At 43.0% G+C, this 25,472-nt stretch overlaps 1 protein-coding gene across 1 annotated transcript in view; it reads right to left on the bottom strand.

The window, feature by feature from the left end:
• gabrg2 (gamma-aminobutyric acid type A receptor subunit gamma2) overlaps positions 1 to 22,503 on the bottom strand; it is a 28,670-nt gene extending 6,167 nt beyond the window's left edge. The window contains exons 1-7 of the mRNA XM_047020855.1: positions 22,058 to 22,503; positions 17,546 to 17,688; positions 15,365 to 15,432; positions 12,336 to 12,556; positions 10,952 to 11,034; positions 9,167 to 9,304; positions 672 to 824 (exon numbers count right to left, since the gene is read on the bottom strand). Of these exons, the coding sequence (XP_046876811.1) occupies positions 672 to 824; positions 9,167 to 9,304; positions 10,952 to 11,034; positions 12,336 to 12,556; positions 15,365 to 15,432; positions 17,546 to 17,688; positions 22,058 to 22,173 (922 nt within the window). The 5' untranslated portion in view covers positions 22,174 to 22,503. The remainder of the gene's footprint in view (positions 1 to 671; positions 825 to 9,166; positions 9,305 to 10,951; positions 11,035 to 12,335; positions 12,557 to 15,364; positions 15,433 to 17,545; positions 17,689 to 22,057) is intronic.
• Between the last annotated feature and the right edge of the window lie 2,969 nt (positions 22,504 to 25,472).

The raw sequence follows: 25,472 nt of genomic DNA, 5'->3' as shown, positions 1-25,472 counted from the left end.
CTCCGGCCACCTTCCACTTTAGAGACCAAGCAGGGGTTAAAATGCCAACAAACTCCATTCAAATTGTCTCAACCACTTGCTTTTACCTGAAGCAAAGCTGGCACCTGCAAAAAAAAGAGCCAAGCCGGCATCTTTCTTGCTGTGATATTTAATTTAACACTCATTAAGACATGCATAAAAGACATATGTGCCGGGAAGGCCTCATAAAATGAAGACAGACTACGTTCTGAAGCAGCTGCACTCTCTGAGAGGAGAGAGGCTGGTCTGATTCACCACAGGTCTTATGTACTGTAGTGATGAGAGAGGGATTAATTAGGGGCAAGATTGCTAATGAACACCACTGTGATCCTGCAACGTATGTTTGGGTTTTGGCTGGGTTGGATGGGATTAGGGAAATGAATGCCTTGGCAGAACCCCCACTGATTAAATGTAAAACAGATAATAATAGTACCCATCATTATTTGTTCTCTGTTTGTGTGTATTTCTGCAAAAACATACCCATCGTGTGTTTGCTCAAGGCAAACCCTTTACTTAACAACTACAGACATGAGGCGCGTCGAAACAGCTGCAGAGCCTCATACATATTTACCATGACTTACAGGAAACCATGCGGAAAGGACGCCGTCTCAACCGCCACAGTCATTGGAGGTATTAAAGGGATGTTCCCTCACCTAAGGAAGTCCTAGCGGGCACGGCGTCCTTGTTGATCCAGAAGGAGACCCAGGAGAGGACAACAATGAGGGTGCAGGGGATGTAGGTCTGGATGGTGAAGTAGCCCATCCTCCTGCTCAGGTCAAAGAATACCGTCAGCACCACGTAGTCTCCTACCAGAGAGAAGAGACAAGCGCAGGGAAACATTAACCACGGTTAACAACGCAGTGCAGGTGAAAGCTCGATTCCCAAAGAGAGGCAAACTGTTAGGACAAATGTGCATTTGAAAGGCATGCATATGGAACGATTAGAAACAGTAGAAACATGTAGAACGCGTGGGGAAAACAAAGGATTCGGAAAAGACACAAAATACTAGGGCAAACATGCATTCGAAACGAGTGTTGCGTTTCCAACCCAAACAACGTCAGCAGCCGCCAAATACACATGCGTCGTGAGCAGTAATTGCTCCCTAATTTCACGGTGGACAAGGAAGACTGACTCAACCCTCCTCATCAATCAAACACCTCTATCCACTCCATCCTGTCAACAATCCCCCAAAGCAGCTCCTCACCCTGCTGACCCAGCCAGATGGCAAGTATTAGGAGGTGGATGATCCTCTGGCCAAGACCTGACACGTCTTCCCAGGTTCCCCTGGGTCTACCTCTGTTCAAACACATCGGAGTCTCCTTGTACAACATCCAGACCACTACTAGTAAAACAAGAACGCAACCTCTTTCCTATAGAACCTATATTTATGGCCAGCCTGACAGATCGAAGTCTCTCTCTCTGCCTGCTTGATTCGTTCCTGTGGGCCTGTGCTGGTTTACAGTGTTCCACACTAGCATGCAGCGACCGTACAGCCAAAGCGCTGTTTCACACCATGTCGAGAGTAGCTGCGTTGAATCCCCCGTCCATCACTGTTTGAGACTGGTAGCCTGGAAGGTACACAGCTTGTGTGTACCTTCTCCATTCTGCCAATGTGAAGAACAGTTTAGCTGAGAGTGGAACAGCTGGGGTGTGTTCATGAAGTACTAAGCTATTTGGCAACCTGGTTGTTTACTTCGCAACAATCCCAAATTGTCCACCACTGGCGTGCGTGTGTGCGTGTCTGCACACAGTTGGGTTGTTGTCGAGATAGCGGGTCTGAGAGAGGGATCTCACGCTGATTCTCTGATCGCCTCACCACTAAGAGCATCCTGAAATAACAAACTCCGAGCAAGAGTGAACAACGTTCCTGTGTCTGCTCTGTTCTGCTGACGAGGCAGGCTGGCTCAGTAATAGGTGTAGGACACACATTAAGTTCGCTTCTCAAGGGTCTGTGGTCGAATATTTGTTTTTATTAACATTACATTAGCCAAGACCTGAAACTTGCCCAGAGGCAGCGGAGAAACAGCCAGTTAATACACTTATTTCAGCATGGTCAGCATGGCAATTGCTACATACCATTACCTCGTTCTATTAATGATGATGGGTTGTTGCCATAGGGCCTTGTATAGGCTGCAAGACACCTACGCTGCCTGTCTCTGTCAGTTTGTCTGTGAGAGTCATTACAGGGAACATTGCTCTCTAGATAGAGACCTCCCCAACACATACAAACGCGGACCCCCTTTTTTCACCTCCTGGAGTAATGAGCTGTTTCAGCTTTAATAACGATTTGCAGTACAGCAGTAGACTGAGCTTTACTTCTTTCTTGTTGTTTGGCTAGCCTGTTGACCATACCTGCTGACCAAAACAAGGTATTAGTCCTCATAATATACAACATGTTCACAGGATAACCCTTAATTCCATATCATTCCAAACTTCAGTTGTTCAGTAGATAGATGCAGGTTAGTGCAAAAGCAAAGTCAAAAATATGTTCACGTATAAGGTGTCAATTCCACATTATTCTCAAGGACTCATACACAGAATAGATGTGATGCCATTGAGAAGCACAGAGCCACCTTAACATCGTGTCGTTCTCATTCGTCCCGAGTGAATTTGCAAATGCATTTCACAACAATGAACCGCAACCAAAACGACCTTCAGAACCCGGCACTTAACACTCCCTCGATGGAAGCGGCAGTGCACAGCAGCCTGCTCGCTCCGGCAGCTCCCTGTGCATCTCTCTCCAGGCTGGAGGACATCAAAGGGTCCTGCGCCTGATGCCTGGTGCTTGGTTCCTCCTAATGAGAGCCCAGCATACGTAGGCCTCAAAGCTGCCTAGCTCTGCTGCGCTCTGCCAGGAGTTCTCATCTGTCAGCCCAGACAGATAATGGAACAAATGGCGTAGGTGTGAACAAGCCTGGGTTCCTTTTATCTTTCCACCATGGGAATGAGCTCATGACTTGCTTCTCTACTGGGGGAGCGCTTGGGGGGTGGGTTACCATTTCTCTTGATATATTTATATATCTATTTCTCTTTGACAGAAAGTACAAAGCTCTCCGTCGTCAGAGAGAATATGAAAGGTGGTCAAATATGGGCTCTCCAGCTCAGGCTTAAGCTAAGCTTGAAAGCAGTCGGGTTGTTAATGACGCCTGTTTCCCAAGTATTTTTTCCGGTGATTTTTCTAATTTGTTTTCATGTTGCGCAGGTGTGTCTAGCTTTGATGTTTGTACAACAAGACGACATATGAGAGTGACTTGCCGTTGCATGGCAAATACAGTGCGGCGTGGAATGGGAAATATGCCGTGCAACCTAAAACAGAAAATTGAAGCCATTGTTTATGTTGAGATATTATTCCCAGTATTTTTATTAGTATTCCACATTTTCCGGGTGCAGGCAATTTAGTAAACACCTTACAGATGTAATCTCGTCTCTCTCTCCATAGAGTTCTGGAATGCAATAATAACTTGGTAGGGGAAGATCATTCATCAGAGCACACCATTGAGGCCTCAGAGACTGCCGAACCGAATTACACACATGAAACAGACCCGTGCTCATTCCAACCCACCAAAACAAGATTACAGGAGTAAATAAGTCTTTCCATTTTTCCATTTTTAAATGAAAAAAGGAGGGTTTATAGGGTGGGGCTGGAACTGCTGAAACATCATTCCCAGGAATGTTGCTGCATATCGCCAAGGGCTGAGTTTGTTAAAGGAAATATGGTAATGGTGGTTTAGGCTGCTGACCAAGAGGAAAGCTCCACAGCACCTCTGGCAGAAGAAAAACGCCATCTCAGGCTCCGTAAATTGGTGTGATGGAGACAGGCGGGCTGGGATGTGGAGGCACATGCTGGCCATCCAATGGTCAGGGTGGATGTGCTGACAGGCTGACAGACCGGCTCTGCCCCGACCTGTCAGGGGTCATTTGTGACTCAGTCTAATGGTAGATTTTGAGTAACGGTTCTGGACAAAGCTGGTATTCCCATTTTAAGGACATCCTTGGCAATAGTGACAATCATTGGGGCAATCAGAGTGTCCTGGTCACTCTAACCTATTACTTGGCTCGTCAACACCGATTGCATGTCCAGTCCATGTTTAATACTCCTCCTTATTTGGGTATCTTCCCTCGTGCCTTTGAAGTGGTTTAGGAAAGACTCATATTTCCAGAGCAATCCGAGCAATGATGTACACACTCTAATCTTGGATGTGCCTGGGACAAAAATATTAAAATGATCTGCAATTCAAAAACGACACGATCTAATTAGCGTAGGCAAACCGTAGGCCTGCAGCTTCAACAGTGAAGACATTTTCATGTTCTGTAGAGTAAGCGTGGAACAGAAGAGAGTCGGCCTGTTCAACTACACTCTGCAATCGTGCCACAAGCTACAACAGCTACAACAGCTAGATAGATGCCGTAAACAGACAGGCAGGTAAACAGTTAGACCGACAGGAAGGATGTGTTAATATGCCACATTCTCATACTATTATCGCTGGGGATTGGCCCACACGTTCAGTGATGACAGGCAAGGGCTGTTCGATAAAGTAGCCTAACCTCGCAGCACCCAAACCTTGCTGTAGCCACGCCAGAAACAAACTACTGTCACGCTCATGTCTATGTATAAATGGGCTTATTTCCATCTTGCGCTCAATGTATTCCTGTGTCCTAGTTTACGTTTCTCACACAATCCTGTGGCAGGGCTTCTGCAGCTGTAGTCGTTAGGATGACTCGGAGAATCATAGGAGACTCAGCGATGTTTTCTTTCTCTGAAAATAGACTCGCATACTCTTAACTCAAACCTAGCTGGGGATTCAAGGCCATAAAAGCGGGGACGATCACACAACCCCTTTTTTTCTTCTGGTCCTCTCCCTTCCTCTTCTTCTCCTTACATCTTTTCTTCATTTTTCATTCATCCTCTCTTGGTTTCTGTATTTCTCTTCCTTCCTTCCTTCCTCCCTCCCTTTCACGCCCAAGGAGAGCTCCTAATATGCAGGTGGTAGTCAGCGGAGAGGAAAACAAGAGCCTATTTTCCCAGAGCAATCTCTTCTCTTTTTTTTTTTACCGCTTATCAGCTTTGTCAGTGTCCAGGTGTTAATTACAGCCTTATTAGTCTGTCACAGGAAGGATGTGGAAGGGTGGAGCGGGGGATAGAGGGAGCTGAGGGGAGTCTGGCTGACTCAGAGTTTTCCCTCCCACTCCTGACCATCTTCACCGTCGGCCCGGAGGAGAAGGAGGAGGGGACCAGAGAAGGGCTCTGTTATTACAGGAGTATACTTGCATCGGGGCTAATTGGGGCACCGTAACCCTGTTCACACACGACTTCAAGAAGCTCACTTGACTGACAAATGGAGGGGAATTACTGACAACAGTGCAATGTCATACCTTCTGAATCACTGTGTTTTATACAGTAAATGGAGTTGTCCACATTGTCATCCCACGAGGGCAGTCTTGTGGGTACTTAAACATTAGAAATGTGTATGTCATATGTGCATTGTGTTTTATATGTTTTGTGATATTGTTTCATTGTTGTGAACAGAATCACTCTGTTCTTTCACCCAACAGTTCTTTATCAAGCCTGTACTGCTTTTATGACAGGTTGACAGAAAGACTTTGAGCCGGCCCCTCTTCTCGGTCACCCTGTGGGTCTGTCTCACGGTGCTTCCCTTAATGTGCTTTTGATTACTTCTATCAAACCTGCTCACTGGCCTTTATCACAGTGCTGCAGGGGAAATCTCCCATTCCTTCCAGCTACACGGTCACAACATTGCCTTTCCCCTAAGTGGTTTCTCCAGGACAAACACCCTCGTTAGTATCACAGCTCCAAGAGACACACGTGGAGGTTGCCAAAGCCTTTCATCTCTCCAACGGAAAAAAAATGGCAAAGCGACCCTCGCAAAGATAAGTCAACAAACGCAACGTCCACGAATCCCTGGCCCACGTCATTCATCATCCCATTTGTTCGTCGTCGCACTCCCAAGGAACTGTCAGGGATGGTCTCAGAGTAGCTGTGGTGGTGGTGGGGATCTCGGATCTTGGGGCCTTCGCACCCAGCTCCAAGGGGCTCCAGAAGACAGAACGAGCACTTGCTCCAGCTCCCACTTTCTACGGGGACGTCAACGAATGCATGTGACGCTCGCTCGCTCGCTGGGCCCAGTGCCTTTCCCCCCACAAATGCCGGCAGATTCCCTCTGTCGACGAGTCATCTGCAGACAGAGAAGCTCCATAATGGGGAGAGGGACGCTGATGTGGCCCGGGGCTTTCTCGACTCTGACTGAATCACACAGACCAGAGCACACAGACAACAGGGCTGTACGCCGCGGCATCTAGAAGGTCACTCTAAGAATAACCCCTCACTACAAAAACCGAGACACGCCTATACACAAACACGCATACACATGCCTACACTGGCAAAGACCCAGGCGCAAACACACACACACACACACGTCCATATTCTCTACCGCGAGCTGTGATTCATCTTAAAGCGAGGGGATGGGGAGTCTGGCAAATACAAATGTGGCAAACGCGAATGATTCCTCTTACGGTTGAGAGGATAGTCTGTGCTCCTCTAGATTATTCTTTATTAAATCATTAATAACGCTGATGTGCTCAGATGGAGGGTCATGAAATTGGGGAGGTCCTTCAAAAATTAACCTGGCCGCTCATAAAACTCTTGCTGTATATGACAAGGAAACCAAAGTGTACCGTACCTCTCTCTCTCTCTCTGTCACTATCTGTATCTTTCTGTCTCTATTTCTTTCTCTATTTAAATCTCTCTCTCTTATCCTCTCTCTCATTCTCTCTCTCATCCTCTCTCTCATTCTCTCTCTCTCATTTTCTCTCTCTTTCCGTTATCTCCAAGCACCCAGATGGGAGCACAGCGCTTGGCTCCGTACTGTACGTCCAGCTTAACCCCTGTCACAACGGGGTTAACTTGCATTCATGTAACCCAAGGACAAAGGACCAACGTCTCCTGACCTGTGTGTGACGGACTCGCCTGTTTCCCTCCCCCTTTGTCCTCTTTTCTTTGTTTCCTTTCCCCTGGCTTGTCCTTGTCAGGCTGCCTGGATGTGATCAGCAGGGAGTCAGGGCTGGACCAGGACTTTCAGAGGGACACGAGGTCTGTTCAGGTAGGCTCTGGCAGAAGCTCTCTAAGGACCCTGATGTGAAGTGACATAGTGAGGAACTAATCTTGTTCACGTTGACAGAGGAGGAACATCCAATCCAATGCGCTCTCTGCAAAAAGCGGCATTACTACGACAAAACAGATGGCGCAGCATCATTCTTTTACTCCATTTTTTTTCTTCTTTCAGTCACTATTCATCGGCCCAATTCAGTCCAATTTAGAAGAGACCACAAAGTGAACCGGTGTAATGCATAGTACATTTAAATAGAATATGTCAGGACCCACTAAGTACAGTATGCAGGCTAACCATTCCAAGTCAGACTCCTCAGAAGTTTTTCCCTCGATACGAGTTTTTCCGCACGTAATACACAACCACGTAAAATGCCAATTTGTAGCAGTCCAAAGACAAAAGAGAAGTATCACTTGCTTTGTTTTTTTTGTTTCTGTGACACCACACTGTAGTCCAGTCCCGTCCCGTTTCCTATCTTTATGTGGAGGGTTATCACTATTCTGTGTGTCATGTTGTTCAATCTTAACCCGGTTGGGCTCCACTAACTTCAAATCTGTGCTAACCATTGGGATCTGAGGCTAGTGTGTGAGCAGTAATAACCAAACAGATGTTGGAGCAGTGGTGCGTGCAAGAGCGATCCAGCTCTAGTTTGTTAACTGGCTACCAAAATAAACAGTGTCATGCTGTCAGTATTTGAAATCAAGCAAAAAGAACACATGTAAAAAAAAAAAGGCAAATCAAAGACTCTTTTGGTATGACTGTATGCCTTTAGTGACATGACAGATTTCAGACCAGCTTAGTGCGTTCAAACGATACCATGAAATAGCTCTACTCTGATGTGGAGAAAAATAAAAGAATATTGGCTTAAATCTGTTCTGCTTTGGAGATGTACTGTATATAAGATCTATGTATATGTATTATCAACATGCATGGAGTAGTGTTATATAAAATCAATTAATTTTTGCAAGCTACAGCAGTGAGACATTATACCAAGGTAAAAAAAAGAAGAAAAACCTATTTATGGGGGAATTTTTACATTGCAATGTGAACAATGCTTTTCTTTGCAAGATAGTGTTACGTTAAAATAATGTTTTTGTGAATAAAATACTGGTAATACATTAATTGACCCACTACAGCATGTCTCCTAAAATTACCTATGTGTCTTTACACTGGATGAATCTGCTAAGTGCCTGGGATTTATCCAAGATCCTTTCTCTTCGATCAATATCTGTTTAACTGAGTAATGAAAATGAATCGGATATCTCTATAAAATCTATTAAATGTTCTCCTTCTCTTTTCGGGAGCCAAAGAGAACATTGCCATATTGATGATGATGGCAAAGTTGAGTGTTTTCTCTAATAAGCACTTATCCACTGACGCTGTCAATTCAAATACAGTACTAGCATACTAAATGTTTAATGTATTTTAAAAACCATGAAGTAAGATTTATGGCACAACCTTTACATTTTCAAGGATTCATTTTGATTTGATTGAATATTTTTACCACACACCTGGCAAAGGCAACATCTTAAATGAAACGGTATCTTATTTTGGCCAAAAACAAAACTTACTGACAAACCCCCAAAAAACTAAAACAAACATATATTCCTCTTCACCATGCGTTTTCATGCCACCACACATTTACACTACTTCAGACACAGTTGATGTTTAATGTTCAACCGTGTTAAACAAGCGAAGCAGTTTCGTAAGGAGCTTAGTTCCTCCCCTGCTTTACTCAATGGTACTGTGGACACCATACAGTACTCTCATGCATTTGTATTGTGTTTCTGCAATTGATTTGCCACAATTATTTAAATTCACCAGGGTGTATTCAATCCACGAAAAGACACTACAATGACACATCATTGAATTTCTATATATCAATATAATGTGGTATTACAATACACATTATACTTGGTATAAAACCACAGCGGACTAATCTAATATGTAGTTACTGTATCAGCTGGTGGAGGTGGTGCATCAAAAAAGACTTTTTGATGAGCGAACGAGTGGAGCAAGCCTACCTGACACAGTCCTCACGACCTCAGATGTGTTCCTCAGGCCGACGAAGGAGAACTGGTAGAGCCTCCAGGAGCGGATGTCCCCGACCTCCACAGAGCTCCTCTTCCACTTGTAGATGATCTCCTCCTTGGGATAGCCGTCTGCAGAGGGAGAGGGTCACAGGTGGAGATCAGATCGAGGAAGGGGATGGAGGACGAGTCCAAACTCGGAGAGAGTGTTCTTTTGGTCAACCGTTTTGTTCTCCCACTAAATCTGCCGGGAATGTCGTGAAACATCTATACGTTGCTCTCATTTGTGGGCTTCAATCCACTATTCATCCAGTGTTTGAATGATGACTATCTACAAAGTATCTATGCTGTTCTGCCACAAATACCCTTCCTTTTTGAAGCCTTATGATAATAAGGTGTCCTACAGGTGATGTGTAATATTTGCATTTCATGATCACTCAAATGTCAATGGATTAGGGCAAGTGAAGTTTGAGTGGACTGGAATATGCAGGGAGATTGGAAGCTTGATATAATGGTAATAATGAACAACACTGAGTCCAGTCTCTCTTGATTTGTGTCCAGAGAAGAGCTCAGCTGTGCATGGGTGTTAGGTGGAGAGTCTGATGTGCTTGAACTTTCCTCAACACTGTCTACTGTAACTTGAATATTATTTTTTATTGAATATAATTGAGACATTTGGCAAATCCTAACTGCCTGAAGCACATTGGGTGGAAGGTTCTTGTCTTTATATATTGTACACATTAAGGCCGGCTGTTTCTTATGCTGGTTATAATATCAGAAAACATAGTTGATTCAGATTTCCAGTGTCAGAGGGAAATGTTGGTAGTCTTGCATTTCAAATTGATTTCAGACCTTCCATCTGCTAGTGTTGTGCTTCTATCAGATCTAGGGCATGTGAGTTCAGTTTTCTAATTAGAAGTGTTAAATGTCACAGAACCAGTCAGATTCCAGTTACGTAGAAAATCCTCATTAAGGATGTTCAAAAATAGTAATTTTTCTTTACTGACGAGATACATTTATTTGGCCTTTGGCTTGTTTTCTCACACTCATCCTCGCAATGGATTAAATATTAGATTTTGTGAATCTGACTGTTATCAGACAAAGTGATTCAATGAATGGACATTGCATGTGTAGATTTTGCAACCATTGCAAAATAATTGCTCAGAAATGCTCTGCATGTGCTGAGAAATCTGCCACGTCATCAGCTCCTACTTAGGGAAGCATCCCTCCGAATCCAGCATCTTCCGATCGCTGGAAGCATCTGTGGCTTTCATCAATATTAAATGTGTTTATTTTTTGGGTTCCTTTTGTTTTAGACCTTTAGAAACCTCTTTCTTTCTTTTATTGTTTCTCGGGAGCTATTTAGGAACTTTTCTTGGGAGAATATCCCATGATACATCTGTGAGCTCTCTGTTAGCACTCATTAGCATAAAGCTCTCCCCCTATTGGCCTATTGATTTCTCCGGCTGTGGTCTGTTCTGTGGGTCGCTTGAGAAAAAAAGAACCATTATGTTATTCTAACTGTCGTTTTGCCTGTCGTAATTAGGACTGGAGGAGAAGCAGAGGGGACAGCGTGCATGCTTTGCACGCTGTCTTTATCGCCATGTGGTGCTTGTTCTCGATGGAAGCAGTTATGGCGGAGCAAAGAGCGAAATCGGAGCCTGTGTGTGTGTGCGCGCGTGTGAGCGTGTGTAGGTGTGAAAGCATGCGGTTGTGTGAGAGTGTGACAGACAGAATGATAGAGACGGTGGGGTAGGGAGAGCATATGGCTAGACTTACAGCTTGAAAACTCCAGGGGACAGGAGTGCTCATCCATTGGAAAGTTATTCAGTTTAAGCTGGCACTCGGCATCAATAGTCAACCTGCAGAAAGAAAACCACCCCCCCGCCCGTTTACATCTACTGTGCTCGTCACCGTGGATCAAAACCCGTGTGGCTTCATTTTCAGTGGTCTTATCTGAACCGTTCAGTGGATTTAAAGTCAAAATCATTAAACATCGTTAATTAACGGCAAACGGAGTACAATAACATTACCCATCCATGCTCCTCCTATTGTCATGTATCGTTCCATTTAGCATCGCAATGCCGCAATTAGCCCTGGGTTTGGTTGGAGTTTCTCATTGAATTAATGAAGTGTAGCAGCATTCTGGGAGAACATCAATCAATGTTTGATTGAGTCCAGCAGAGTTCAACCTCTCATTAGACAAGAAGAGCAAGAGCTAACTAGTGCTCATCCTTGATGTCCCGCTGTGGTATAGACCACCACGTCATCCTGCCTGACTAAAACTCCTAACCAAGGGGAAAAGAAAGGCTAATTAACAAGTTAAACCCAGCTGTATTTCATAAGTGAGTTCAGGTCAGGACACATTTATAGAGTCCGTCGATATGTATCAGTATCTTATCACCATTGAACGTCCTCGTTCAATAACCGGTCAACCGAGACGTTCAACGACTGCCCTTTTCCTCGCTGGTTTCTAAGGAAGAATTCGAGTGGCACTGTGTAGATCTGAATAGTCAAGGGATATGGTTTTAATACAATTTATTTAGACTATACAATTACATAAACAAAGCTTTGTTGATCAGTCTCAGCGAAGGAGGTGCCATCCACACAGGTCGTTCGCAGGAGTGATACCAATCATCACACATGCACTGCCTTATATAAACTTAAGATCAAATGGCATTCTATAAGGTCAATCAATCAATGTAGCAAACTCTGTGATTGGCTAATTCAACTTAGTGACAGTTTGAAACAATACATCTCCGGTGTGTCCCAAAGTTCTTTGATGTCACAGCTCTCTCCAGAGCAGTAGATAATAAAGCCACAGGGGTTGACCAGTCAAATGGTCAACTGTCCTTTGTGTGACCATCTTCAAACAATACTTTTAATTAACACAAACAATGAAACAGGACACAGTCCTTCTAGCCAAAGTTCAGAGCAACTGTCTCATTGACCCCTTACAGTAACCAGAGGACAGAAGGCCATATAAGATGCTTCACCCATCCCCCAGGGCAAGCTGCCCACAGAGCCATCAGCACCTCACATTCCTTTGAACTCAACTTAATTATCTTCCCTTCCTGTCTCTTACCAATGAACATAGAAGATTATAGATTTCATACACATACATCTATGCATATGACCAAAATTTCCATTACACTGGTCTTACCTCAGTGTGTATAATATCCGTCCATCATTCCAGATGCGCAGCATGCGGTTGGGTGTGGTGATCCAGTGTGCGTCTGCTTTCTTGGAATTGCGGAAGAACGTGTCTGGGATCCAGATCTTGCCCACCATGTTGCTGTTGAGGCGCAGCACCTTCATGGTGCTGTTGAACTTCAACCTCCGGTCATACCAGGTCTGCGCAAAGAAGATGTCAATGGTGTACTCCTGCAGAAAGAGAGAAAAGGCTTTGTGTTGACAACGTGATCAATGTCGATCACGTGATTTGGTCGAAAGGTGGGCCCAGGTCTGAAGCCGTGTCACCAAAGCGCCACTGTTCTGACAGAGCGGAAAAGGTTTTCCATGTCTGGAAAGCATACATTTGAACTCAGGCAGGGGACGTCCATGTGCTATGCTAATCTCCCCAGTCGCTTCCGACATGCATGGAAATCTAACGACGCGAAACACTAACACAGAGTAGCCTTAATCAAATCTTAGTGCCCTGAAACTGTTGAAACTTAAAAGATTGGGCTTCAGAGCCATGAATATAAATCACTCTGGAGGTTTTATAGAAACTCTTTGTTCGGAGTGCAGTTTTATTGCTATGCTGAAACAAAATGCTGGGTATGTTGGCAAAGCACTTCCTCAAAGCAAAGTGGACGTCTCCCAGGCTGTGAATCCATGAAATAGCCCCGTGGAACTAGACAATATTGAGGCCCTCAACCTAAAAATGGTGTTTAGCAGAAGCATTATCTGACCTCTTAACCTCACATGCTGGGGCCTCATCATCACTCTTAACAAAAGCCCACTATCCACTACTCCTGATCCATCAGACAGGATGAGGAACACCCAGGTGAAAGAAGGCCTATGCAGGAGAGGACTGGGAGGAGAGAGGGACCACTGCGATCCAAAGCGAGGCTGCGTTGCAGTATGGGGGAGTTTGAAAAAGAAAGGAGAGACAGATGGCGAAGAGCGAGAAAAAACAGACAGAACGAACAAAAACGGGAAGAGAGATATCGAAAGACAAGCAGATGAGTAGGACAGCAAAAGAAGAGAGGTGTTTTGTGATTTGAGCTTGACTTTATATATTTTGTTCTGCTTTCCGGAGCCACGAGACCCTGAGGTTGATTGTGAAGTAAGGGAAAAGAGAAATCTGGGGATTTGTGTGTGAGAGGGCACTGAGGCATTAACTTTTCGACAAAGCTTAGCCCTACAATGAAGCCCAAATCCGTACTTAAGAGTCATAAGCGAGATAAAACAACAACACTGCTATCCAGCACATTTATGCCAATTCAACGGGCACGTTTCCCTTGGGCAGCCAAACAAATTAGCACCCATGACTTTTCCTCTCAGGGAGCCTTACCAAATCAAATGTCCAATTCAACTTGTGTACCTCTTTAATCTCTCTTTTTCTCTCTCTGTTCTTTTCACAGAAAGCTTATGAATGAAGCTTACCTTACTTTACCGATACTGACATGAATGGCAAAATACCCATATCATTGCAGTACCTCCAGAAACACTTTACTATGAATATTTAATGACATGTTATTGTGTACTGTTTGACAGTGCATCTTTTAGCATAACTTCATGTCAACTTAATAACAGTATAGTAAGAGAGCTGTCCATGTCTAAGATCTTAAAGCAAATGTATGATACTATGATCTTATTGATGTTAGAATATTAATACTAAAATAGACTAGATCACTATTCACAACGGTGTGTACTTTGCCCCCATATCACTAGTCCATTCCCATAATCCTCTTGTCTGATACCCTTCATGAGCGACTCTAGTTCAGGCAGGGCAATAGGGCAGGGCGCGTCATCCGCTCATTACCACACCTGTGTTAGCAGCACAAGCCCATTGGGCCACGTCGGATAAGACAGCATTAAAAGGTTGTTGTATGATCAGTACTGTTGTATGATCCACCATTCCCTTCTCCCCCATGCTGTCTGTATGTTCTATCCATCAGGGGGACTATATCTCTATTGCTCCCTGCCTCGTATGTCATGTATGTATGTGTCGCATCGAGGAGGCAGGGAGCGCTTCCCTTAGATCATCCACTCCGCCAAAGTAAATCTATTTTCCATGTCATGGTTATCCATAAATGCTCAAATCTAATACATGATTGTCTTGACTGAACTACACAACAGACATGTACTGTGATTTATCTTCAAATAACACAATACTTTATACACAGCACTGATAACATTTGAATGAAAGCAATCAATAAACCCCTACACATTCATACAAACAAACACCCATGCACGCACACACACACGTAAATACAGATCAGTGCTGGTTGCCATGGAAGCCCAAGGTAATTATTCCCAAGCAGATCAAAATACTGGCTGTCTCTTCCCCCCGCGATGACAGACACAGAGTTGATACTTTGACTCTCTCTGTGCTCTGGTGTCTTCCCATGATGGAGATGCAGATTGTTGGACTGAATTACCGTGGCATTGGAACCTCAGCAGGGATTGTAGCAGTAGTACAATGTGGCACAGTGGCTGCAGGCTCTTTAAGCAATGCAGTCCACTAATCTCACTCTACCCATCCTGTCCTATTTTTACAGCCTGTGCAGCTTAACTCCTGTACTCTGTCTACAAATAGAAACAACCATCTTCGAATGGCTTATTCAGTCTGTATAGTCCTTGATTGCATCACAGTACAATCTGGAGGCTTGTCCTACAACAGAAGCCATGAAGCAAAAAGCATGATTTAGCCTTTAAGGACACTAAGGATTAAATTATTTTTGAAAATTGTACGATTTCCTCAAAAATCTAGTCTTTGAGAGAGCTAATGTGATTTTGTCATGCATTGCATCGAGTCATTTATCAATAATGCACGTGTCATTTGTAATGAAGCCGATCATCCACTTTGGGTAGTAGTGTTTCACACCATTAGACTTTAAATGTCTGGAAGAAAATATTCTGACAGTCGGGTGACTGATGATAACAAAGGAAAAGTTCATTTATTTCAACTTGTTGCAACTGGAGAAATGAAATAAGGATTGTGATGGACAATATGATACTTACCATGTTGATGGCATTTACAGGCCCAATGCTGTTCACAAACATGTCTGTGTGGATCACTGTTGGTTTGACTGGAGAAAAAAAGATAAAAAAACATAACAGTGTCATGACACATGTTTGGTGTGGTATAACCAAATTTACTTTTAATTGAACTGTAATTAAACGTGAACCATGACATTCAAACTCATTTGTTGGCATATTCGTTCATCACATGATGCCTATTACTGTGAGTCATGTTCACTAATCCAATTGGAGTTGGAGTCAAATGCGTTTCCGGACTTCGGTTGTTTTCGAATAGCCTTTTGCTAATTAATCATGTGGTGTAGCCAGAGGTCTTTCTGAGAGCAAGACAACTTGATACCAGTCAGGTAATAAAAAAGAAATCCCCTCAGACTGAAGATACTTGAGCATGGAGCAAAAGGGCTCCTGGGAAACGTAGTCTAGCCATCTATTCATGTCCCACACTAGGCCAGTCCTCTTGAGCAGCCCTGTGATGATGGGGGTGGATGTCAGGAGAAATATGGCCTGGAAGGTAGACAGCTTGGTGTCAGAGGGAGAACGGCACACTCTGTCACGTCCTTTCAGTCACGCGAGTTCAGTGTCAAAGTCCAGAGTTCGGTGTGGTTCTGGGCTGTGTGCTGTATGTGTTACAGTGTGCCTACAGACAGGTTGGGACCTCACAGAGATGATCCGGTCTCTGTCTATGCAGGATGTCAAGGGTGAATGGGTTTACATCCTCTTTGCATGTCATTGCAAACAGATACACAACAGTCCAACTGGCTTATGCTTGATCTCTCATCACAAAATTCTCTCAATAAAAGCCCTTTTTTCCTAGAGAGGATCACATGACACAGCATTAAATGCATAAACTATATGAGTCCATGAATAATATATCCTGAAGCATAGACAAAAAGATAACACATTAAATAAAATATCAAAATGTGTGACACATCACCAAATCACAACACATCAGGATACATCACCAAATTCACAATTTCTTTTATTCAATCTTGGCATTCCAAAAACATCTACTTAGAGTGAGGCCATTGCTATAATGCCAGATGGTAAAATCATTTTTATATGAAATAAAATACATTCATAAAACGTTTCTACAGAAACTGTCCAAATTGGGGGGGAGCGTTCATAATACAGTTACATAAAACATTATCTATTACTATGATAAAAACACTTATCAAAGATGCAATGACTTGTAAACCATGAAAGAAAATCGGACAGAATATTCATTGATTCCTTCATCTCACTTCACTTTCTATTCTGCATCTCATCCACACTTGCAAAGAAGAACACCACTCCCTTATACCTACATGACAACAGAACAAATACACAGCCTTGGTTTTTGTGTTTCCATAAATCAAAGAAAGGCAATGTCTTTCCCTTGTGAGTGCTCCCTCACTTACTCTAGACTGCAGCTGCATTAAAGTTGAATGAGCTGCACAACGGACTTCAAATGAAATGTGTCGAAATATCTGTGCCAGAACCTACTTTCAGTACTTGGAGGGAAACTTCCCAGTTTCAACCACTACTAGTTAGTTACTACACCCAGCTAAATGTAAACTTTCCGTATCTATGTGACTTGGCAACCACTGGGAAGACGGCAAGGGTGCAACATCAAGGCTTGTTTTTTGGTCAGAAGAAGGCAGCTTTTCTAAGTGCTAAGGTAAAGAGAGACACACTGTGTTCTACCCCCCCAAAGAACCGAACCTGAACCATTCCAAGTCCAATCTGATCTGAGACCAATATCAATATGGCAACTTGATCCTCTCCTCCTCTGCAGATCTACAGCCCTGGTGGTAGATCTACCAGCTTTCCCGGCTCCTACTGTCATCATGACTGTGGGTGCCCAACCCAGCTGCCAGTCAATGTGGAGAGAGGAAGCTGCTCTGCTAGATGTATACTTGGCTCACAGCAGCACTCTGACGGACAGGGCAAATAGACCCATGATGGATTACCAGCCTCGTCCAGGTTTCATTGCTGTTCCCACAGTACTACTGTTACTGCCCGGCTACAACAATGGCAAGATGGAGTTTCGTTTGGCCCCTACACATAAATGAGGCAAGCTCGTTTCAGTATTCCAGTCTGTTTGAAATGACGGTGTTCGGAGGTGAGCCTGTTTCGCATTTTGACATTGATTGCCAATGGGTGAGAGTCGGGGGTGACACCTACCGCCTATGTCTGGTCGCAGTTTGTTGTCGTAGCCGTCCAGTAGGCTGTTTAGGATGTGGGTGACGTCACTCTCGTACACTTTAGGAGTCAACACCCACGTTTTGTTCGCCACCTCGTCGTCATCGTTTTCGGTTTGGAAGGAGCTGTGAGAACGAGATGCAAAAACAAACTGAGGACATTTGAACCCTCTGAGCCTGACTTTGCGGATCACAAATATAGAAGATATGGAGTAAAGACATCCAGCCCATTCTAGGTAAACCAAGTGACACATTTGGCTCCATTCTTAACGCAGGTTGCCTGCTGTTAGAAATCAAAGAGAAAGAGAGGAACTGAATAAAGGGCAGACCTCCAGCTGGGAGGGACCGATTTCTATGTGAAGCCCTGAACAGAGATGACATTTGGGACATTATCACCGTCTAACACCGGGGCAACACCTAGCAAAAAGGATTTACCCTCTTAAACCCAGATTGGGAAAATAACATTGGGCTCGACCATTATGATATGCCAATGAGGAGATCATAACGGCAGCTCGAGGTAGACCTGGTCTGTAATGGATTTTGGAGAACTGGGTCTCCATTAACTGTCTGACAGTACCAAAGGGAAATGTTTAGACGCATTAGGAGCATCTTACAGCGACATATATCTTTACCACAACTCCAAAGCAATACAAGTCAATAACACTCAAATACAAAATTGTATATATTTTCCTGCAATGGGACTGGGAGGCAGGACTCCTCAGTAGTGGGGCATTTCTGTATGTGGGGATCTTTATGTGAAAAGGGCTGGTGGCAACAAAACAAACCATGTAAGGATATAAACAATATAAGAGCATATTCCGTGTCAACCATGCTGTGAAAGGCCAGAGGAAATAGAATGCTGCACGAATGACTGTGTCTCAACTCACACGCTCCCTGTTTGGGAGCCTGCAGAGTTCAGTAACCATGGAACCAGAAACATGGATAAAAGCGCAACCTTGAGAGGAGCCAGCTATTGGAACATCTTTTCAACAGAGATAGAATGAAAGACAGAGAGGGGGAGAGAGAGAGAGAGAGAGAGAGAGAGAGAGAGAGAGAGAGAGAGAGAGAGAGAGAGAGAGAGAGAGAGAGAGAGAGAAAGAGAGAGTATACAAATTGAGTGGGTAAAGAGAGAGATATATGTCTATGGTGCAAAAACAAAAGACAACAGCCTGAGCCTTCCTAATGGGTTTTCCATGCACTTAGGTATGGTGCAGGACACTGTGTTTGGACCATCCGTTTTTCCTCAGGCTGTGCAGTAAGTGCTCTAGGCTGCAATGCTTCACATTACCACCCACCCCCACATTAAAACTTTAGCATACAATTCAGGTGGATCTCTTCAGGATCTCTACGATGCCTTGAAACAGTATGTGTGGACCCTCTGATGTAGTTTACCGATTGGAGAACCTTTAAAGGGTGTTGCATTTAGGGGCGCTTCTTCTCCCAGTACTGCACATGTTTTTTTTCTGAGTGGATACATTCTCTTAACCATTGTGTTCTCTTCGGGTCATTGTGACCCCCCCCACGTTTTGCGACAACTTTACCTCATACAAAAATAAACTGAAGCATTTTCTCAACTGTCGGGCTGTGTCACACCCCCTACAGCGCGAAGGTTAAAAGAAAATGCTTTTTATTTGGTTTTGTATCGGGCAGAGTTGTCGCAGCACAACGATGGGGTCGTTGTGAACCTTCGGTCATTGTGACCCGAAGGCAGCACAAGTGTTAAGAGTAATATGAGGCTGACCTAGCTGAGGTTTCAGCTGCTGATTGAGTCTGAGTAGGGCCTGTGGAGAGAGTCCATGCTGGAGTCTGATGCTGGAGAGCAGTGAAGAGCAGGAGCATGGTCACGTCTCCATTGAGGAGATACTCCAACTGGAAGGTCTCACGAAACCACAAGTGGATCGGACCGGTATTATGTATCGATGGCGCTGTCGTTTAAACCGTCACTGTGAACCTTGTACACTGTGTTTAGTTAGTCTTCTCAATCCGGCTCAAAACGATGACCATACCATTTTACATATTCCCCTAACTGGTTCTTTACTGAGGATAATGACTGTGGAGATTTGATTGATTGTGTTCTTCCAGTAATCATGTCACGTTCCCACGAGCTATCCTTTCCCTGTGTTTGCAGTTCTGGATAATGAAAACCCAGTCCTCCAACCTCCCCTTTCATACTCCTACATATGCAGGGCCCTTGTAATACAAATATGAACACATCTCACAAGGCATTCATCTGGACAATCCCAACACCCAGGGAATGTTCATGGGGGTTTGTGCGCATGGCGTGCCTCATACCTTTCACCTGTTACCATAGAAATGAGACTAAACTCCACTGGAGATGGCCTCACTGTTTGTGCTGCCTCCTATAGAGAGAGCAGGGTCGCTGACGTTTTGTGAAATGGCTGCCTCCTTCTCCACATCACTAAGCCTCAGGCTGAACGATTAGTGATAGATCACCTGACCTGTGTTGGTGTGTGTTCTTAATTAGTCCATTCTTGTTAGCAGCTGAAGAAACAGCTCTATTTAGGAAGTGTTGAGGCTTAAGGTGTTAAATAGGATATGGCCTGATGGAACCAGATCTAAAAATAAAGTACCATTCTGCCAATGGTTAACAAGCACCGACAGCTAATTTGCACAATGCGGGATAATACATAATGGAAACATACCTGTAACTGGTGAGGAAGTGAAGTAATACTCGACAAAACAACAAAGCTCTTTACTTCATCTGAGGTCTTTAGGCAAGGCAATGGGAATCTGATATGTATCCTCAGTTCACCTGAACATGATGGTGAGCTGGCCTTAAAAAAAAGGTCTTGCTGTTTGAATATAGGAAACCCTTGAGGCCCTTATATAGCAAGTGAATCTGTCAGGATGAACATGTTACCTACAGGCTAACACAGGCATAGCTATACTGAGATGTCTGATAGCAAGTATCTTATGCCCTGTGGACGTGGAATGTAATATCATGATGTATGCCAATCCCTGAGGTCCAACTTCAGGATTATTGTAAAACGAACTTGGGGGTCCATGTAACATGCCTTATCAGGCCTATTCGTTTAGCCCTGTCCCAGTGGTAGTCCTCTCCCAGACCTAGGAGTGTTTTGGATGCCTTTGGGTCATAAACATGACAGTATGAAAATTACTCAGGAGGAAAACATTCCCAACTGGCATTGTGTAAATAACTCATGTTGGCTTGTATCATTAAAATGGCCATAGTCTAACAGGAGACTGACCAGACACACAAGCTGAGACATAGAAGCACCGTACATGATTCTCAGTATAACTCTTAACAAACAAGCTGTACGCAGCTATGAAGACTGACACTTGTATGAATGCAGCAGCAAAGTACCATGCAGATATTTCAATGTAGGCCAGAGCACTCCTTGGCTGTGTTCTATACGATGCTGATTGAATGAATTCTGATTTATCAGCCTCCATTTTTCACCCTTAGGCAGCACAAGACGGAAGCGACGGGAGCCCTTAAACCATCCGCTTCCTTCTCAAGTATTCATATTTTCTTGGTGCAATGGCTGCCTTTTCGTGACAAGCGTATTATTGAAAATGTTCTCTCCACAAATTTGAGTAGCTAGAAAATCAAGCATCGGTTTGATTAGCTCAAACGATGTAGATGATTCACCATGGGTATTCTTGAGAACGTGTCCATGTGTTACCTTATTGTGTGTTTTTTTTTTGGTGACAATTGAAATGTTTCTGTGTGACTACATTTCGGTGTCTGCCATTTTGAAACATTGTGCTTCACATTGGCTATCGGGATGAAAATGTCTTAAACCAACTATAATGGGTTTAAGGATGGCTTGATAAAGATAAACCTTTATCGTTTCAATTCTACATGATGTAGTCCTACACCAACATCCAACACTCGCAAACCGTTAGGTAGCCTAAGAGGCTTTGTATCGAAGAAAAGCCTTCGCTTGTCGGATAACGCATGCACATAGTAAACTTCATTACAAAACCCGTATGGGCTTCAGCTACCATAAACACACATTTCATTGAAACTAGACAACTAGAATTAGAAAACGAATTCCCTTTTCCAGCCGTGTAATTAGCGATGCTATAACCTAACCATTAGCCATCTGAACGTCATCTTTAGCTGCAAGGGATCCACTGCTTTCTGTGATACTCTTACAAAATATAAATGAAAAGAGATATGCGGAGTCATAATCAGCAAAACAGACATGGAGATTAAGACAGCATCACATATTCAACCTGTCAACTGATAGATGTGTGAAATGCATTCCATTACATGTAGCCAAATCGAGACTCGGTTCTGTTACGCGCCAACCGAACAAGCAGATTTGTTTTAACTCAAAGACTAACGAGTACAAACAGGACAATTATTATTATTAACATTGTACCTATATGTACAAATGTATTTACAAAATTGCCTGTTTCCTTTGAAATAGCAAGTGTGCCAAAACACTGGATTTTGGCAATGTAGTGACGGGAATAAAATATATCTTGAACAATTTCCACTTACCTTGTAGGGAGATTGGCGAGTAAAATCACCCAAAGAAAGAGTTTAACAGGGAACGAAGGCTTCGCCATCACTGTCGAGCATATATATGCTAAATTTAGAGAAGCAGTGATCACCATCTTCTTTTCTTCTTTATTGCAGACCGACGTGTCTCTCTATTTACTCTGTATCCTCCCTACGATACGCACATAGCATAGCGGGTCCCGTTAGCATTCGCTTTGGAAAATGTAGACCTGCGGTGGTACTGAGGAAAATGACACAATATCGCTATTACTGACAAAAACGACTTTCAGATTTTATCATCCAATTAAACTAAATGGGCACTGAAGCCCCCGAATAATATAAAATCCAGCAATTGACAAATACATTGGTGCCCAGTCTGAATGCAGATTAACTCTGGGGTCAAAGAGGAACTGATGCACGTTGCTGCAGCACGGAGCAACACATGCGTGGTTTCACCAAGCAGAAGCATAGCTAAGGAATCATGTAAACTTCAGGTTTATGTTTATTTTAATTTTTTTATAAAATCACTCAAAAGTGAGTGTCATATGTGATTTCCTGACTGAGAGTAATAGATAAGATGTGTGCCAAGGTCCTATGGGGTTTATAGGCTACTGATTTAGTTGCACTCTAACTGGTTTTAATTTTTTGACAGGCTTGTAGCCTATTGCACATGATAGGGGGCAAATGTAATTTTTACTCAAATGAGTGATGCGGCAGAGCGTAGGCTACTCGTCAGCACCACGGACAGCACCCACAATGTAGCACGTCTGTTCAGCACACAGGACAGCTCCCCCAGATTTTTCGCCTGTTGTAACGGTGGTTTCGTCAGGAACTGCGTCGGAGGCTTCCGTATGACGAAAATGTGTTCATGTCAAAAATGGACGCTGGTTCACGCATAGTTTACGTTTAATCTCAGTCATCAGACGGTTATAAAGCAAACTATCACAAAAAATAATCTTTTAAACACCTAGTTAAGTTTGTTGTCTTCTGGCACCGCAGTTACTGTTTTCTATTGTTTCCTTAAGATCTTCACAAGTGTTCTTGAATTCCTCGCAAGTCTACTTGTTATTGATGCTGCACATTTAGGTAATTTACGGGCAAGTGTGTTTTACATGGTTTACCATCTAAGTAATTCCTAACTGGGACGCATACATACATAAAAAGGCAAATCCCAGAGAAAAAAACACACACACTAAAGGATATGCATGTTCGTGATGTCATCAGGGTGTCACGTGCCCCCAACTTCACTGATTTCTACAATACTTTGAAGGATGTGATGAATGCTTTGCTATCCCTTGGGGTTTGGTTTACTCTCTAATGTCTTGCTGCTTATACGTTGAACTGAGAGGTATTTGTCCCACATTTATGTGTAGTTATAAGGAACTTGATCAAATTTAGCTACAAACAGCTTAAATGTTGTGAGGTTTTTCCCCAATAAGGTTGAGAGAGATGTGGGTATCAAGCTTTTACCAAATATGAAACCTGCTGAATTAAAAGTAACTAACATAAAGGCAATATCAAGAACCTTTCCACCCTTAAACACACGTCTACACACCAGCAGACTCCCAGAATGCAGGTCCTCTGAGGACAGCTGTAGCCATGGGGACCTCTGCATGGATGTCAATCCACTGCATTTATACTCAAAATGTCAATTTTGTGTCATTAATCTGCTGTTACTTCAGACGTTATCATCGCTGGCAACCATCTGCATGCCAGCCATGTCAGTTCATTTTTAGTATTTGTCCAGAGTAAATACAATGGGATGTCCTGTCCAAAGCTGTCAGCCCTGCATTCATGAAAGATTGAGTGCTTTTGTTTGTCAACAATATTAGAACTAATGATGCTGAAAGGTGTACAACCACTCCAGAAAAATGAAAGATTATGCAGTAACTATTGGGGCATGAAATATCATTTCCGGGAAGCCCCTTAGATTAAATCAGTCTTTTTAAAAATTATTTTGGTCCAAAAATGGTTTGAACAAAATATCCCTGTATTGCCTTAGGCACTGTCCACAATGTAATTTCCACTAAGTACGCAACATGTGAGATGTTGAAGAGTTTTAGGTTATGTTTCAGCGGTCTGACATCCATACGGATGTCTAGTGGCTACGTTCAGGTTAATCATAACAACAACATCACACTGTGTGTATATGTAGAAACAAAACTTTTACTAGATCACTGACCTGGAAAATCATTGGAATTTCATCACTAAATTCAAAAATAGTTTCAGGCAATGCTTGTCGTCAAATCAGATTGCACTTTACAGTAATTCATTTTTCATGCACACACAGTATATATTTTCTATATTTGTACATGCATGCAAATAATTGTATGATACCGATTATGCCAGTAGGTATGACTCAGATTGTTTCACAAGGTCAGTAAGAGTAGTCACTTCTAAATCACACACAATATATAATATCAAATAAATTGTCCCTTTCCAACTATGATGGCAAGGTTAGGGTATGCAGATTTTATTGTTGTCAATGTCAAAAATGAAATCAGGTACTGTGGTAGAAATGTTGGTCATTTTCTTTCACAGGACTTAGATAATACAATTGAAATCAAACTATGTACGATAGTGTTCTATTTGAATTGTGTAAGAACCATTCCTTGTAGGCTTGCCACTTCAGTTCAAGACAGATTGCAAATCCATTTGATGGTTTTATCAGTTTCTTTGGAGATCAAAGATTGGGATTTTGACCATTACCTCAACCATACATTAACTACTCATTTTGTCCTGGTAGATTGACATGAGGAACATAGAGCTTTGAGAGAAACAGAAAGTCAGCAGTTATGACAGGGACATCATTTTTCAGTCAAACTCCATAGAACAGACTTGCTTCCAAAAGCATTTTCATTGTCCATGCAACCAAACAGCCTATTATAGGGTAACCCATTACTGTCATCATTAACGTATAGATCAGTTCTCGATATGCAGGTTAACATTATGCTGACTGAGTGCTCACAATTTGGAGTTTTTATTTAATACTTTTATTTCAGATTTCTATTTGGATTCTGTGTGTGAGGTCCCAAAAGATTTCAGATTAAATATTGTACAGTAAATATTCTACAGAGGCTGTGTAGGTCACCTGTACAAATTCGACACAACATGCATGTTGTCATTACCAGTGCCAGAAAAGAATACACTAAGATTAGTAAAGTAAAATAGTGTACAGGAAAATACACTATTTTCAGAAAACAGAAACAAATATAATATTATAATGAATAAAGTATTTAAATGAATGTAATGAGAACAAATGTCCCCCAAGCCACTCAATCACATAAAGCAACAACAAAAACAAGGGAGGTTTGGAACGTGTGTGTCGCATGCTGTCAGAGTGGTTTCATCAGGACGTGGCTGTAAACTGTTCCCTCGGAGGGTGTGCACCTGTGCTCTCCTCACACATGCACCT

The sequence above is a fragment of the Hypomesus transpacificus genome, chromosome 5, assembly GCF_021917145.1.
Source record: "Hypomesus transpacificus isolate Combined female chromosome 5, fHypTra1, whole genome shotgun sequence".
NCBI lineage: Eukaryota > Metazoa > Chordata > Actinopteri > Osmeriformes > Osmeridae > Hypomesus > Hypomesus transpacificus.
The sequence above is the reverse complement of the archived record's forward strand: the minus strand, read 5'-3'. Positions and strand labels throughout refer to the sequence as shown.